At 43.7% G+C, this 16,078-nt stretch overlaps 2 protein-coding genes across 2 annotated transcripts; both read left to right on the top strand.

Annotated features, from left to right (window-relative positions):
* The first annotated feature begins 23 nt into the window (after positions 1-23).
* LOC311032523 (rab GDP dissociation inhibitor beta-like) lies at positions 24-11,234 on the top strand. The gene is made up of 10 exons (XM_084039385.1): positions 24-181; positions 7,007-7,114; positions 7,872-7,971; positions 8,066-8,200; positions 8,287-8,485; positions 8,584-8,715; positions 9,285-9,384; positions 9,495-9,666; positions 9,820-10,019; positions 10,135-11,234. Exons 1-10 carry the CDS (start codon positions 137-139, stop codon positions 10,282-10,284), a joined length of 1,341 nt encoding a protein of 446 aa, XP_083895511.1. The 5' UTR covers positions 24-136; the 3' UTR covers positions 10,285-11,234.
* A 1,719-nt stretch (positions 11,235-12,953) lies between these two features.
* On the top strand, positions 12,954-15,721 carry asb13a.1 (ankyrin repeat and SOCS box containing 13a, tandem duplicate 1). Its single transcript, XM_084039389.1, has 6 exons — positions 12,954-13,050; positions 13,146-13,333; positions 14,456-14,612; positions 14,702-14,836; positions 14,946-15,137; positions 15,219-15,721. The coding sequence occupies exons 1-6, from the start codon at positions 13,008-13,010 to the stop codon at positions 15,362-15,364; spliced, it is 861 nt and encodes a 286-aa protein (XP_083895515.1). The 5' UTR covers positions 12,954-13,007; the 3' UTR covers positions 15,365-15,721.
* Positions 15,722-16,078: the final 357 nt, after the last annotated feature.

Raw genomic sequence — 16,078 nt, 5'->3', positions numbered from 1 at the left:
CAGCAGAGAAGCCCCGCCCCCTCCGCCGAGGCGCCTGACGCTGAACCGCAGCCCCTTCTCATTTCTCCAGCCCCGCAGATCTCCATTTTCTTCTTTCCTGCCGTTATTCAGGAGCGGACACGTAACGCCTTTAAAAATGAATGAAGAATACGACGTTATCGTTCTGGGCACCGGACTTACGGTAAGCCTGGGAATCAAACGACACGGATTTGCAACCTGTTACCCCCGACGCAGTTAGCCGTCTTTGACAGTTTGGCTTCGGAAACCCCAAACTAGGCCTAATCAGCGGAGCTAAGTAGCTAGCTTAGCCGCTAGCCGTGCGCGAGCGAATTAGCCGTCAAGGCTACACAGGAAGCCCTTAGCAAAGTGGCTAAGGCGGTTAGCGCCATCGCTTGCGTGAAAGATGGAACGGTAGATTGTTGATTCACACGCGATACGTTAAACGTTCACTCCGATAGCTGCGGGTATTAAGCACCGCGTCGACTACTAAATAAAGCCAGCGGCTATTTGGACGCCCCGAGTCACGGTAAGATTATACGCGGATGATTAGTCCGCTAGCCGACCTAAATCAAGCTAACTAATTAGCCTGCTAACAACAGAATAAACGACGTGTCAGCTCCACCGGCTAATCTTTTATAGCTCGCTGCCTGTGCGCCCGGGTTGTTGACTTTATCCTAGTTAAGTGTAATGCATTTAATCCGAGCTATCTGTTTATTTAAGTAGTTAAAACAATAAGCAAGCTAACTGTCTGTCAAGTTTCCGTGTATGCTCCGTGTGGACTCAACAGGCTGGGCAGGGGGGGAAGCAAGTCGTCGCCATACAAGTTTAATAGCGAACTTTTTAATAAATTAAGCAAGACATTTGGAGAAGGAATGAACCTGCTTACCCCCCCCCCCCCCCCCCCCCCCCCCCTAAAAAAAAATCGTTGCATTGCTTTGGTTCAGTGTGATACAATGCGTTGTCAACCTGTAACTTGAGTATTAAATACATAAAAATAAACAAAAAGGCTGATCCAGGATGTTGTGAGGGGTGGCAGATGTACCCGGATGTAAGGATTTGTGAGCGTTGATCATGGCGTTATTATTATTATTATTATAGGCCCACTTCCTGGCATGCCTCCTGACTTCATCTCATTCCAACACACTCCATATTTTCCTAACGGCGTGGCCGAACTGGTGTGGTAATGGTTTGCCAAACACTGCTTTGTTTCATGTATGTGTCTTAACCGCTTGTATATCTGCAGCAGGCCCAGGTTGGTGAGGGGGGTTTCAGTTCACCCGGCGCATGACTACCGTGAAAACACTGATGCCAACGGGCTTATTCCAGTCAACTCTGAAGCGGTAAATTCGTAGCAGTTCCCGGGCTTGTTATTAATCTTGAGAATAACTAGCACACAGTTTTAATTTTGATTATAATCTGTGGCTGAACGCATCTTTGTGAAGTTTCAGCACGTTGACACTGATTTAGTGTGTGTTTTGCGTCAGGCTCTGGTGAAGTTTTTGGTGTGGCAGGCTGTTGATGTAGCTCACATATGGTTGTGGGTTTCACCTAGACTGAGGAACTGAAACTACACTGTAAGTACTCTGTAAGCTCAGTAAACCCGAGTGCTCGACTCCTCCCTGCCAGCCCAGAAATCTCTGCAGAGATCGTGGCACAGTAGCTCCACGACTTCCCTTACGTGACAAAGATGTGGCAAAGTGACTTCATATCTGACAGACTGCCCTTTTTAGGTTACATGCTAACATTTGCAGTGCTCAGACTATCGACTCAACAGGTTACACAGAATCATCATAATATTACATGCTTATCCACTAGTTTTGTATCTTTGTCATTGGGTTAAGCGACTAGTGACACATGCGAGGAGTGACTTGGCATAAGATAGCCAACTGTTTCTAACGGCAGTCTGCTTCACATCGCGATGCTCGTGGTGATCCCAAGTAAGCAGCTTGTTGTTGATGAGAGAAGAAAATAGGGCGGCAGTGGAAGGAGGGGAAATATTAGTGAGGGATGTTTTACTTAGTCACCAAATAAAACACTAACAATAGTGCAGTAGAATAAATATCTCAAACTGTGGGACTATTTTAATAATTAATTATGATGTCAGTTTTCAAGCCAAATATTCTGTTTCTTAGTGCTAGTTGCACTAATTTATCTTCAGTGAAAGTAAACTATATTTATTTGGGCTGTTGGTCAGGAAATAGAGGACATTTGAAGACAACATTGGGCTTTAAGGAAATTGTGATGCTTTTTGTCACTGTTTTGTGATATTTTTTTAAATCAAATGATTAATCAAAAGTCGCTAATACTTTTACTCTTTATCAAAAGAAATTGGTATATTACTCCAAACTGAAAATGTTTACTAGCCGAGCTGAAGTTGGATATACTAAGGTATATAAAGTAAAATTACGGAACTTTCTTTTCATAGTACTAGTTCTATTATCCAGGAAGAAGTATACAGTATCTTTGTGTCCATCAAAAGGAGGAAATTATATTAGGGGAAAGGAAATAGATACAATGCATGCATTCACTCAAAATATAAGGAATAAGGGCGGCTGGCTTGTGTGGTTGTTTCAGGCATCGGCAATCAAAGAGATAAACAACTAAAATATTTGCGTCCACCAAATGCGTCATGAAAATTGTCTTCAAAATCTAAAATTCCTCCGACGCCAAGACATTCCTGTCTGATTTTATAAGCTCATCACATGTTTTGCATGTAGAACCTTAATCTGCTGTGTAACTACAGAGATGGAAACTCAAAGTCCAGCAGATTCTTGTGACTTTAAAGCGTGTTGGAAATTTTCCGCGTCGTATAAATGCGAGCGAGCGCAGTCCTGCAGTGACTGTAATGTCTGTCATGTGATGGTATCTTGTTGAGCGGCAGGGACCCGTCCAGCCCTCGTTGGACTTTGCTGCCTCCCACACGTTCTGATTTTTATGAGTTTTATGTGTTAAAAATTGAACCGAGACATTCCCTTTGGTCCCAATGTTTTAAACTGGCTCAATTTTCTGCCTGACTGTACACTGGATCAGTGTGTTTTCCTCTCCGTCAGCATGGCCTCTACTATCTGGCTGAGGTAATGACTAGGCTGCCTCCGGCTCTGTGTCAAAGCCTGTATTTATATAAGCAGCTGTAGGTTGGCTTCAGTCGCCTCACCCCAACAAAGTGACGGTGACACATCAGATCTGCTCTGCCCCCCCCAAGTTATTAGTAGCATGAATGCATCATAAGTCAATGGCATTGCAAGATCATACAAGTACATGAAAGCCAGACATTATCCGGTTTCACTGGGGCAAGTGTTATTTTGGGAGGGCGACTATGCAGAAGCTAGCTTGAATGTTGCAGGATGTAGAGGAGTAGGTGTGAAGGGGGGGGGGGGGGGGGGGGGGGGGGGGGGGGGGGGGTAGACAGTGCACCAATAACATCTCATCAATCATGGCTGAATTAACCACTGTTGCTGCTTTGTACATATTGTGAAGTCCCAGATACACCAGGAAACCCCAACACCGTCCTTTCTGAGTTCTTGACATCGTCCATTCATGAATTTCACCAAGCTGTATTCACTGTATCCAGCACATCTGCTGGTTTACTGCTGTGGTATAAACCCTAAATAAACAATTTAACTTTAATTTAATTGCAATAATCAGATAAAAAGGATTCCGAAATAACTCCATAATAACGACAATTTGGTAAAAGTCAGAAGTTCTGCGTTGTTAGGTCTGGCTGCATGACGACAAGCAAACGACTTTTAAAATGATTGTTTTCTGAATGGAGTTCGGCTATGAACACAGCATAACAAGAATGGAGGGTGTTACGTCTAATCGATGACACAGCTTTGTGTTTGATGGCAGCAGCTTTGTGCCGCCGCACCAGCTAAACACATTAAATGTGGAGACAAACGTGTTGTCAAAACGAATGGATAACGTCTATAAACTGACAAATTGATTGCATGTTACAGTGTGTGAAATGGGTCCAATCAAGCCTGGCATGTAATCTGTTTAAGGCTGCTGGAGTAAATAGTGGGTACCACATTGTAACTGGCTGGAGGCTGTGAGTAATATGTATTTGTAGAGCTGCATTTGTTGAAGAGAAAACATCGGAGACATTGAGTATCTATAGAGAAAACACAACCACAAGGACACGGTGAATGAAAGTGCTACGATGTAAGTAGGAAAGAACATTCATCATGAAAAAATGCAGTAAACGAGCTCGAGGTTTAAAGAAAACAACCTCAAACTAGGAGGAGGACATTATGAAGCCAGTTTTTGTGAAGTGAAAATAAGTCAAACTGGTGTTTTTGCATCGTGAGTTCAAGTCAAATGTGTTTTTTTGGTTGTTTTGTTTTATCGGTGAAGGAACAAAATCCCAGTGAAAATGAATTGCAGCATTTTTCATTTTAAGTCCTAGACAACCTTTTTTAATGGATATAGCTTTAATTTTCTCCTGTGTGTTAATAAAGTGTGGAGACTGTTATCAAGGTTCGTGATATGGTTTATTAAAAAAGGATTATTTTTGTCAGAGCATTTGATTCATTGATGGCTGCAGAACAAGAAAATCTATATATTTTAAGATGATCAACCCCACCGTTCAAAGAGAGGATGAGAATATTTTAAATAGTTTTTAGTTTGACAGGTGTAACCGTTTTGAACCCGTTAGCTTTATCTTTCCTCTTACTTCATTGTTTTCTCTACATCCACAAACAAGCAGTGTGACCCCTGACACTTCCTGTGTCATCAGACAGTCTCGGTGACATCGCCCAGCTGCGATGCCTTGTTGTCGTTTCGTCATGTGAGTAGTAACAAGTCAGACCACGAGCTGCCATATTGTAAAGCTGTCACTGGACCGTGAAACCCTGTTTTAAGAGTCCACACGGTCATATGATGCACACAGTAATCCCATTATGTGCCTTTGTGCTCCGTGTGCATAAATGTGCACATTTTCCCTCAACATGAGGAAGACACGATGCTGGTATGGGTTGTCTTGGATATAGTGCTGGGCGGTATACCGGTTCATACCGAATACCGGTGGTTTTTTTGTTTATGATATGCATTTTTCATATACCCCAATACCGGTGAGTGTGTAGCGTATGAACGTCGGGAACGCAGAGCGGCGGAACGTCGCGCCGCCGGACATTGTTTGAGAGGGGGCTGTTTAGCAGCTGCACCAAACAAGCAGCATGCGAGAGCACAGCCTGTGTTGAGCGTAAGATGCGGTGAAAAAATAGATAAACACGGCGAAAGTTTCTTTTTGCCGAAACTTTCGCCGTGTTTATCCATTTCTTTTTTTCGCCGAAACTTTCGCCGAAAGTTCCGAACGAGCAAGCAATGAAACAGAAGAACTTGTGCCGAAAAGAGGAGCCGTGTCTGTTGTTTGGAAATTATTCGGCTTTAAAAAATCGACGTCGAACAAACAACAATATTCTGCAAATGCCGTCGGGCTAAAGTTGTAGCCGCTGTTCGCACTGCGGGAGAAGAGACGAGTCAAATGTCACTCAAAGACGCGTTTGCTAGGGGGACTGCCTACGACAAGAAAAGCAAACTGTGGAACTATTTATTTGTTTCAATATTATTTATGGATGTTGCCTTAATTGATGTCCAGTGGATAAAGAAGTCTTCATATTGCAGTTACAGGAGACGTATTGTTTACATTGTGTAGCCAGTTGGTTTACAAAAGATGTTTTTTCAAGTTGCAAAACAATAAAGGGTTCTGTATTTTGACTGCAACAGTCATGCATTCTGATTCCTTCACATCATTAATGCTAGTGTGGACATTAATGTTTTTCTACAATATTCACTCCTTATGACATTAAAATATGTCAGTCCAAGCCAATTTACTGCAGTAATTATTCTCTAAATTATTAGAAAATTAGGTTAACACCCAGTCGTGCTTGAAAAAAAAAATACCGTCAAATACCGTGAAACCGATATCATTTTTAAAAATACCGTGATATACATTTTTGGTCATACCGCCCAGCACTACTTGGATACGGTCGTAATAACAGTAGTTCTGTTAAACTTGACTCTTAGTGATTGATTTCAGACATCTTTAACATTCACTCGGTTCATATTGATCGGGACTGAACCTTCACAGAAATGCCAGATACTGGAGGCTTTATAAATGCTCATGACGTTATATAAACAGCCCATGTGTCATCCTTAATTACGACGTGATTAAACTGCAGTTAAAGGAGCCCCATCACTTCCATCTTGTGTTGTTGTGTAATCCGTGTCAAACTATGCGTCTGTTCTACTGGAGCGCTGCAGTTAATCCCGCTTTTCAAGTGTGAATCCATTTTTGCCTTATTTGACCACGGTCGGTCCAGAGACGGGCAGGAAGGGAGAGAGACTGGAATCAAACCAGCGATGTTGTGGTTATCTGGTATGCTGTCATCGTGAGGGCTGTCAGGGCGAAGGAATTTCCCCTGTGGTGGAGAACTGATCGACGGTCTGATATGTTGTTGTTGTTGCCTTTTCTTCTTTCTTTTTTTTTTGTTTTGCAAATGACTTCCTGATTTTAGTGCTATAACAATAAGTCGTATTGTTACGCTATTAGGCATATTGTTGAAGATCATTTTTTTTGTTGAACTTTTGAATGCAGAACACAGATTAGGTGCATTGTTCCTTTCAGCTGGGATGCTCTGATTGTGTCTGGTTGCTAGGATACAGGACCAAGTAGTGGACTTGCTCTGGATGAAGAGCATGTAGGGAGAGAGAAGGCAGGTCTGTCGGGTTCTCTTCCATGGTTCTGGTTCAGGACTTGTAGCCCACATACAGGATGTGATGGTTGGTCTTTGTGGTGTTTGTCCCGCCCCTCCTCCATTGTGATTGGACAGCTGGGTTAAACAACAACCAAACTCTCCACGCTGCTGGCGGTTGCTGCGTTGTGTAAATAATATGATAGTGTAGTTCTAGTGACGGTCCTCGTGCTGGCAGTGATACGTTAGGTGCTGCCTGGTTTTCCCTACTGGTGTCGGGCTGATTCCTCTTCTGCGTTGTCGTCTCCCAACAGGAATGCATCTTATCAGGCATCATGTCGGTGAAGGGGAAGAAGGTTCTGCACATGGACCGAAACTCCTACTACGGAGCCGAGAGTGCCTCCATCACGCCTCTTGAAGACGTAAGTAGATCTCTTTTAATCCTCTCAACACACAAGTCCTGTATGGCACTAGAACAGTGACATTCCATTTTTATAAACTCAGTATTTCATTTTAATTTGTTTATTATCTTTTCTTTAAATGGAATCTTTGTCACTGTCCGGTCCGCATGTTTTAGCACAAACATACACTTGGACTCGAGGCAGAACTGTTTAAGATTCTAGTGGTCAGAGGTCAGAGGTCGCTGTGTAAAGAATTGATCTGCTTATTTTGACAATGTCACACAAACGTCTGATATGATAAAATGATGGAAGCGATGATGTTTGGGACGAATGTGGATGTAAACTGCAACTCGACTGGTTGTAAAGTTATAAATCAGAAATAATGAATCAATTAAAAATAATTTGTTATCTTGTATATGAACCTGCAACATTATGATGGAGGTATATGGTGGCCAGTCTCATGCTCATGTCTCAGAATTTCAGGGCTGATTTGTTTACGCATTTAATTGACAAAAATGTGCAAAAATCCCTCCAAAATACACGAGTCTTTGAGGAACACCACAGAAACATGAATGCTGTGATAATCAAAAACATTTTTTCTCGTAAGAGTTGCTTCTGTCCTGGAAACTGCTGGGAAACCTCGTTACTGTGAGTCCAGCTAGGAAAACCGTTCTCTCCCTGGAGCTCCTCCCTCATTGGTTACCCTGCTCTCTGAAACGCTCCTTATTGGTAACCAGTGAGTTACTGACTGAAACTCCGGTTCTGTGTCTCCCTGCAGCTCTTCAAGCGCTTTGAGCTTCCAGGCAAACCTCCAGAGTCGATGGGAAAAGGCCGGGATTGGAACGTGGACCTCATCCCTAAATTCCTGATGGCCAATGGTATTACTTCGATCACTCGCCTCGTTCTGGTAAAATCAACCTCATTGTGTGTGTGTGACAGCATTGCTGATGTCTGCGTCTTGCTCCCCCTCAGGTCAGCTGGTGCGCATGCTGCTGCTCACAAAGGTGACCCAGTACCTGGATTTCAAGGTGATCGAGGGCAGCTACGTCTACAAGGCGGGCAAAATCCATAAAGTCCCCTCGACCGAGCCCGAGGCCCTGTCGTCGAGTGAGTGGTTTGAGGACGAGCGGCTGAGGAATGTGCACATCTTGGGCTTTATATGCTGCAGTCTGAACTCTCGGTCTCCCCCAAAGGTCTGATGGGGTTGTTTGAGAAGCGGCGCTTCAGAAACTTCCTCCAGTTCATCGCCAACTACGACGAGAGCAACCCCAAGAGCATGCAGAACGTGGACCCCCAGCAGACCACCATGAGGTGCATCTTCCAGAAGTTCAACCTGGACAAGGACGTCATGGACTTCACGGGTCACTCCCTCGCCCTCTACCGCACAGACGAGTCAGCGCTCCCTCTGGTCCTTCTGATAATGATTTCTTTAATGATATGTACAGTTTGAAACGGCCTCTCTCTCTCTCTCTCTCTCTCTCTCCACGCAGGTATCTGGATCAGCCCTGCATCGAAACCATTAACAGGATCAAGCTCTACAGCGAGTCTCTGGCCAGATATGGAAAGAGTCCTTACCTCTACCCGCTGTACGGCCTGGGAGAGCTGCCGCAAGGGTTTGCCAGGTAGGGACGCTCCCTTCTGGGCTTTCTGTGGAGTTTATGTACCAAACCAAATAAAAAATAACATAAAAAACATTTAAATGCTTTGTAGGATTCTAGGGTCTCACAGTTTGATTTGAGTCAGATTGTTGATTCAGAATCGATTTACAATGATTCAGGATTCAAAATTCAAATGATTTTGAACGAGTGAATGCTTCCAGTCCTCTGAGCTAATACAGTTAGGGTATGAGAGCGTGAGATTATATAATAACAGTAAAAAAAAAAGAAAGTTAAACTGATAACAACAATGTAAATACGCAAAGGCAAGTTTAAGACAAAAGACTACATTAATTCATGCTTCAATCTTTTAGTATTAAAAAAAAATGCCCAAAAAATGAGATCTTTGTCATTTATTAATCCATTTAGAACCTTGGAAGATACAAAATGCGATTTAATTTACATGAATCTATTGTTTTGCCCACCCCTAGTATTTTCTGATATGTGCAGTAATGTGAAAATGACAACAGTTATTGTAATCTGACCCGCTGGTTTCCGATGATGTGGAATAACATCTGGCGTTGCTTCCGTTCCAGGCTGAGCGCCATCTACGGCGGGACGTACATGCTGAACAAGCCCATTGACGAGATCGTGGTGGAGGACGGGAAGGTGGTGGGAGTCAAGTCCGAGGGAGAGGTGAGAGTTTCCGTCACTCCGACCTGTTCTGTAAACCCTAAAACCCCCCCTCTTCTCCAGCAATTAACCCCATCCCGTGACCTTTCTGGCTCTTTTTTGCCCTGTCTCAGATGGCCAGGTGCAAGCAGCTGATCTGCGACCCCAGCTACGCCATGGATCGCGCCACCAAGGTGGGTCAGGTGGTCAGAGTCATCTGCATCCTGAACCACCCCATCGCCAACACCAACAACGTCAACTCCTGCCAGATCATCATCCCCCAGAATCAGGTCAACAGGAAGCACGGTGAGCGCTCGCAGGAAGTCTCCACAGCAGCTTCTTTCATCTTCAATAAGCATGCATCGTGTTTACATATTTATGAGCTGCTAAGGTGTTCATTTTAATGTTTGATACAACAGATAGGTAAACTCACCCGCTAACACGAACCTCCGTTTCCAGACATCTACGTCTGTATGATCTCCTTTGCCCACAACGTGGCGGCGCAGGGTAAATACATCGCCATCGTCAGCACCACGGTGGAGACGAACGACCCCGAGAAGGAGGTCATGCCGGCGCTGGACCTGCTGATGCCCATCGAGCAGAAGTTTGTCAGCGTTAGTGACCAGTACGCTCCCACTGACCTGGGATCTGACAGCCAGGTAGGAGCTCCGCTCGACGACCACCACTCAGTTAAATGCTTGAAAAGGGCTTGCATTTGACTTTGGGAAAGGTGTAGGAACCCTTGAAATTTAATCGCCTTGTTTCCTCCTCCAGGTCTTCGTCTCCCGTACGTACGACGCCACGACTCACTTCGAGACCACCTGCGACGACATCAAAGACATCTACCGGAGGATGACGGGCGCAGAATTTGACTTTGCCGAGATGGAGCGCAAGAAGCAGGACACGTTCGGTGATGTAGAGTAGAGACAGGCGTCCGACACTCGTGATTATTAAAAGATGAAAAAAAAAACGCTGCCGACAACTGAAATCTTACAAAAAATAGAAAACCTATACAAAAACGTACACACAGCGCTGGGGGCCGGCCGGTCGTCCAGGTTTATGGTTTGCCCATTGAGGAAATTTGTGATGATATAGAGAGATATGATATAGTATTGTTGGATAGGGTTCAGGGAGGGAGCTATGCTTTTTAAAATCACACTCAGATGGATGTTGCACTAAAAACACTGGTTATGCCTAATATACAGTAAAACCCACATTCTTCTGCTTCTTCATGTAAAGACGACGCGTAGTCCAAAGATGCCAAATCAACGATATCCATAATAGTATCTTACAAAGCGGGTGTATGTATCGGCGGGGGTGGGGCTGGGGCGTTTCCCAATTGTTCTGTCATTGTATAAAATCGGAAGATAAATAATATCTATGTATCAGTTATTTGGTCTCTGAAAGTGTTTTTTTTTTTTTTTTCTTCATGTCGGGGTTGAGGGAGGCGTGGCTTGGCTTTGTGGGAGTGGCGATCCTTCAGGCCCCGCCCAATGTGTGCTGGGCCTGTTGGTGTCTTTTTTAAAACCTGTCCCGATCTGCAAAAACCAAGCCACATGGGCACAGATGACGTCCAGCATAAATCCCCCCCCCCCCTCTAAAAAACCCCTGTTTTCAACAGCTTGAGTTACTATAACGCATCAGAGATATATTAGTTTTTGTATCGTGCAAAATGATGGAGGATCCCGGCATTAACAGCAGAAGGGTGGTTGACTGTAATTGCTTAAAGAAGGACCAAATGTGTACTGCAGCAGTGTTGAATTGATGAGAGCCCCTTTTTGTGTCTTGTGTCAACTTTAAGAGAAAAACGAACATCTCGGGGCTCAAATGATTTCTGTACTGCAAAGTAAAAACCAACTTTGTCAAAAACCTAAGCTGTGTTTGAGCCCTTTATTCTTTATTTCAGACATGTTGCCTGTGTGGAGGGGAACGATGAAGAATGCAGCTAACTAACCCATCTTGATATGTTCTTACGGGAATTGTAAGCTGTTTAGATTTAATATTAGAAATCTTGATTCATGACAAAAAAATGGCAACATTTTGTTAGCAGATTGAGATTTCTGCCACAAAACTTTGAAATGGGAAAAAAAAAAAAAAATGGGTTATATCCATTTAGACAGAAAAGGTGCATTAAACATGATTTTAATAAAGCTATAGTTTTACTTTTTTATGAATAATTTGACCATGTTTTTATTTTTATGAAAAGCAGTTTGAGCGTTTATGACTTTTTTTTCCGACATCCTATTCTATGATTTGTGATGACCCTTCTCCCATGCGTTAGCTGTCCCTGTGTGGTCCCAGTTTTCTGTTGCAGGTGCTGAAAGGAAGGTCATCGGCTGCATGAGGGACACTTCTGATGGTTCATGCTTATTTCACGTCGTAGTCTCATTCTGGCTGGAGGAGATCCTTCTTCCCACCAACATCACACAGTTTCTGTTTCTTCATTGACAAACAGCCGACATACACTTCACTACCGACTGATTTCTCATGTTGTTGGTTTGAATACGATTCTGCTAACAAAGGAATAAAAAGTAATTAGCTTGGTTGGTAGGTTGTGTCTCGTTTTGGAAGTTAATTAATACATAGTATGTCCAAAAAAGTCATATATATCAGGTTGACAAACTCTAAATTTGTGTTGGAAAACACAAATTTGTGTTGGAAAAATTATTTAAAGGTCATAAAAACCGCTGGTATTGCTAGTCACGCCAAGTCTGAGTGTCGTGAGTCCAAAATAAGCATTAAAAGCCATGGTAAAAAAAAAAGGGAAAAAAAGTCATACTATAGCATGTCGAAAATTCACGAAAAAGGGCAGCCGACAAAATTCATGAAAAATTATAAAAAAAATCATAAAAACGCTGGTATCGCTTGTTGCACCAAGTCTGATTGTAGTGAGTCCAAAACAGTCATAAAAAGCCATGGTCAAATTTTTCAGGGAAAAAAAAAGTCATACTATAGCATGTCGAAAAAAAAGTGAAAAATCGACAAAATTCATAAAATGTTGTAAAAATGATTTAAAAGTCATAACATATGCTTGTATATCGCGTGTCAATCAAAGTCTGAGTGTAGTGAGTCCAAAATAAGCATAAAAAACCATGGTCAATTTTTTGGGAAAAAAAAGTCATACTATAGCATGACGAAAATTCACGAAAGAAAATCAGTCGAAATAAATTCATAAAAAATATATAAAAAATATTAAAAACTCATCAAAACCGCTGGTATTGCTAGTCATGCAAAGTCTGAGTGTAGTGAGTACAAAACAGTCATAAAAAGCCATGGTCAAATTTTTGAGGGAAAAAAAAGTCATAGCCTACTATAGCATGTCAAAAATTCACGAAAAAGTCAGTCGAAGCATATTCATAAAATTTTGTAAAAAATGATTAAAAAGTCATAGTATTTTTTGTTAAATTAAACATCTCTGGGGAACTCTATCAAACTCAGAATCGAACCTACTACCTTCTAGTTGCCACGTGGCGGCGATAACCACTACACCAATGAATGGAAGTAAGGACGAATATCACTGAGTACGTTACAGGGAAACCCACCTACTAAACTACGACTCCCACAATTCTCTGCTGGCTCTCCGTTGGCCGCTCGCCCCGTCAGCTGGTGTTTGTTTACGGCTCCGCTGCCTCGGTGTACCGGCCAACATGGAGCTGACGGCCGCCCGCCGCTCCTTCCTCTGCGACATCGGTGAGAATCTCTAACAGGGAACGGAGCTTTGATTGGACGCTTTGTAAATGCGCTGTATGTATGTAAATGTGTGTGCGTGTTCCCGTGCGTGTCAGGCTTCTGGGCGGACCGGACCGCGCTGCACGAGGCGGCGTCTCGCGGCCGGGCCCTGCAGCTCAAACAGCTGATCGAAGGCGGCGCGTCGGTGAACGTGGTGACGGTGGACAACATCACCCCGCTCCACGAGGCCTGCACGCGGGCTCACCCGCTCTGCGCCCGGCTGCTGCTGGAGGCCGGAGCCCAGGTGGGACCCCCCTCCCCCCACGGTCCGGGTCCTCTATATGGAGGACCAATCCTGCCGTTTACACGTGAAGAAATAAAAAGCTAATACAGAATAAATACCTCTATTGTGAGGTTTAAACTAGAATTGTGTTTGGTTTCTGACAAATAGAAATACATGTTATTAATATCAGGGTCTGATATTAATAAAATATTAATAAAACCGATCATTGCTAAGGAGGCTATATTTGTCTCTAACCAACAGAAAAAAGTGTACAAATTTAGAATAACACAAACACAAAACACACAAAACTTTAATTCACAGAACCTTCCTACGTGACCTACGAGGAAGAGCAGCGACATTATGAAAATGAACAAATAAATAAATAATAAACAATAATAATACAAATAAATAATAAACAAATAATATAAATATCTAATAATAAATAAATCATAATAAATTCATAAATGAATACAATAAAATAGAGAGTAGCGACTGCGGCTGCATCAGAGCCAAAGTAACGTGTTTTAAAATGAAATTACTTTATTGGCAAATCGACTTTCAAATAATGACCGATGCCCATTAAGATGCTGAATATCGGTGCCGATAACTGGTCGAGTCCTAGTTCAGATGTACTGGTGTTGATGTACTGGTGTTGATGTACTGGTGTTGATGTACTAGTTCAGATGTCCTGGTGTTGATGTACTGGTGTTGATGTACTAGTTCAGATGTCCTGGTGTTGATGTACTGGTGCTGATGTACTGGTGTTGATGTACTGGTGCTGATGTACTGGTGCTGATGTACTGGTGTTGATGTACTAGTACAGATGTACTGGTGTTGATGTCCTGGTGCTGATGTACTGGTGTTGATGTACTGGTGCTGATGTACTGGTGCTGATGTACTGGTGTTGATGTACTGGTGTTGATGTACTGGTGTTGATGTCCTGGTGCTGATGTACTGGTGTTGATGTACTGGTGCTGATGTACTGGTGTTGATGTACTGGTGTTGATGTACTAGTTCAGATGTACTGGTGCTGATGTACTGGTGTTGATGTACTAGTACAGATGTCCTGGTGTTGATGTACTGGTGTTGATGTACTAGTACAGATGTACTGGTGTTGATGGTGAACCCTGACCGGCGTTGCAGGTGGACGTGCGGACCATCCACGGCAGCACGCCGCTGTGTCACGCCTGTGCGTCCGGCAGCCTCGACTGTGCCAAACTGCTTCTGGATCACGGCGCCAAAGTGAACCCGAGCCTCACGGCGCTCACCGCCTCGCCGCTCCACGAGGCCTGCATACAGGGTAAGACCGCCAGGCAGAGTCATATAGAAATATATGTACATATATACAGTATATACAGTATATGTATATAAAGTGGACTTTCCTCTCAGGCAGCGTGGAGCTGGTGAGGCTGATGATCGCCAGCGGCGCCCGGCTGGAGGCGTACGACGTCCACTTCGGCCCGCCGCTCCACATCGCGTGTGCTAAAGGTCGCGTGGACTGTGTGAAGGAGCTGCTGAGTGCAGGTCAGCGAGCCGGCTGCAGGTCAGGAGGGCTCTGAAAGCTTTACAACCTGGAATAAAAACAAGAATAAATGAATATACGGCCGGCCTGAGCTCATCTCTCCTACTGCAGGCGCCAACGTGAACTCCGCTAAGTTCCACGAGATGGCGCTGCACCTCGCGGCGCGGCTGGACATGGCGGACGCCGTCCAGCTGCTGGTGGAGTTCGGCGGCAACGTCTACGCCAGCGACAACGCGGGCAGGAAGCCGGCGGACTATGCCACGCCGGCGTCTCCTGCTCACACCTGCCTCGTCTTCTACGAAGGTGAGTTTAAAAGAAAGCTTTTCTCAGTTCGGCTGTTGAATTGTGATCCCCCTCCCCCCTCTCGGCTGTTCTCCTCGACAGGCAACCCTCTGAGTCTGCAGCAGCTCTGCAGGATCGCCGTGAGGAAGAGCCTCGGCACCAGAGCCTCGGAGGTCATAGGTCAGCTGGACACGTCCCGTCGCATCCACAGCTACCTGCAGTACCGTGATCATCCTGCATCGCTATAGCAACGCGTATATCAGCATCATTCTGTTGACCTGCTTGTTGTCATGTTAAAGTACACAGAAAATATAAAATGATGTAATATGAAATAGTATAGAAGTAAAAATAGTAAAAAGAAATGGGAAATGTCTGGGATTTAAATCAAGTAATTTGATTGGTCTGCTAAAAAGGGGCGGGCTTAGAAAGAAGTTTCACATTGATGGATGAAAGTCATGATATTATTGGTTGGTGCTAGTTCACGTACATGCACGTTATTATATTTATTTTACAGAAAATAAACATGATTTTATTTAGATTTAAAAAAAAATGCAAAAAAGCATCTTGTATTTCATTTATACTTCAAAGATGTTGTGTCAAGACTTTAACTTTTTCCATTTTTGGTTTTGAAGATTAAAGAAAAACGCCTTTTGTAAAATTCTGTGCATTTCTATCTGCAGACTGAGCAGAAAGCATCCAGCATGTCTAGCAACACACCACCGGGGGGCGCCATTGGATAAAAGAAGTATCAGGCAAATCTGTCAGGCAGGTTTGTGAGGACGTGTTATTAAATAGTTGGTTCAGATCCATCAACCTTAGTTCTGTGAAGGTAAAAAATGCCGTTTTTTCAATGGAGTCTGGTCTTTGAAGAGAGCGTCGATGGACGGCTTCAGAAAGGGCAGCGAGGTGAAAAGGTGAAAATGTTGGCCTGATGGTGATTATTGTAGGAGTCTGGACTTTGT

This window comes from Eutrigla gurnardus (genome assembly GCF_963514095.1).
Source record: "Eutrigla gurnardus genome assembly, chromosome: 21".
NCBI lineage: Eukaryota > Metazoa > Chordata > Actinopteri > Perciformes > Triglidae > Eutrigla > Eutrigla gurnardus.
This window is presented reverse-complemented; position numbering and strand designations above follow the sequence as displayed.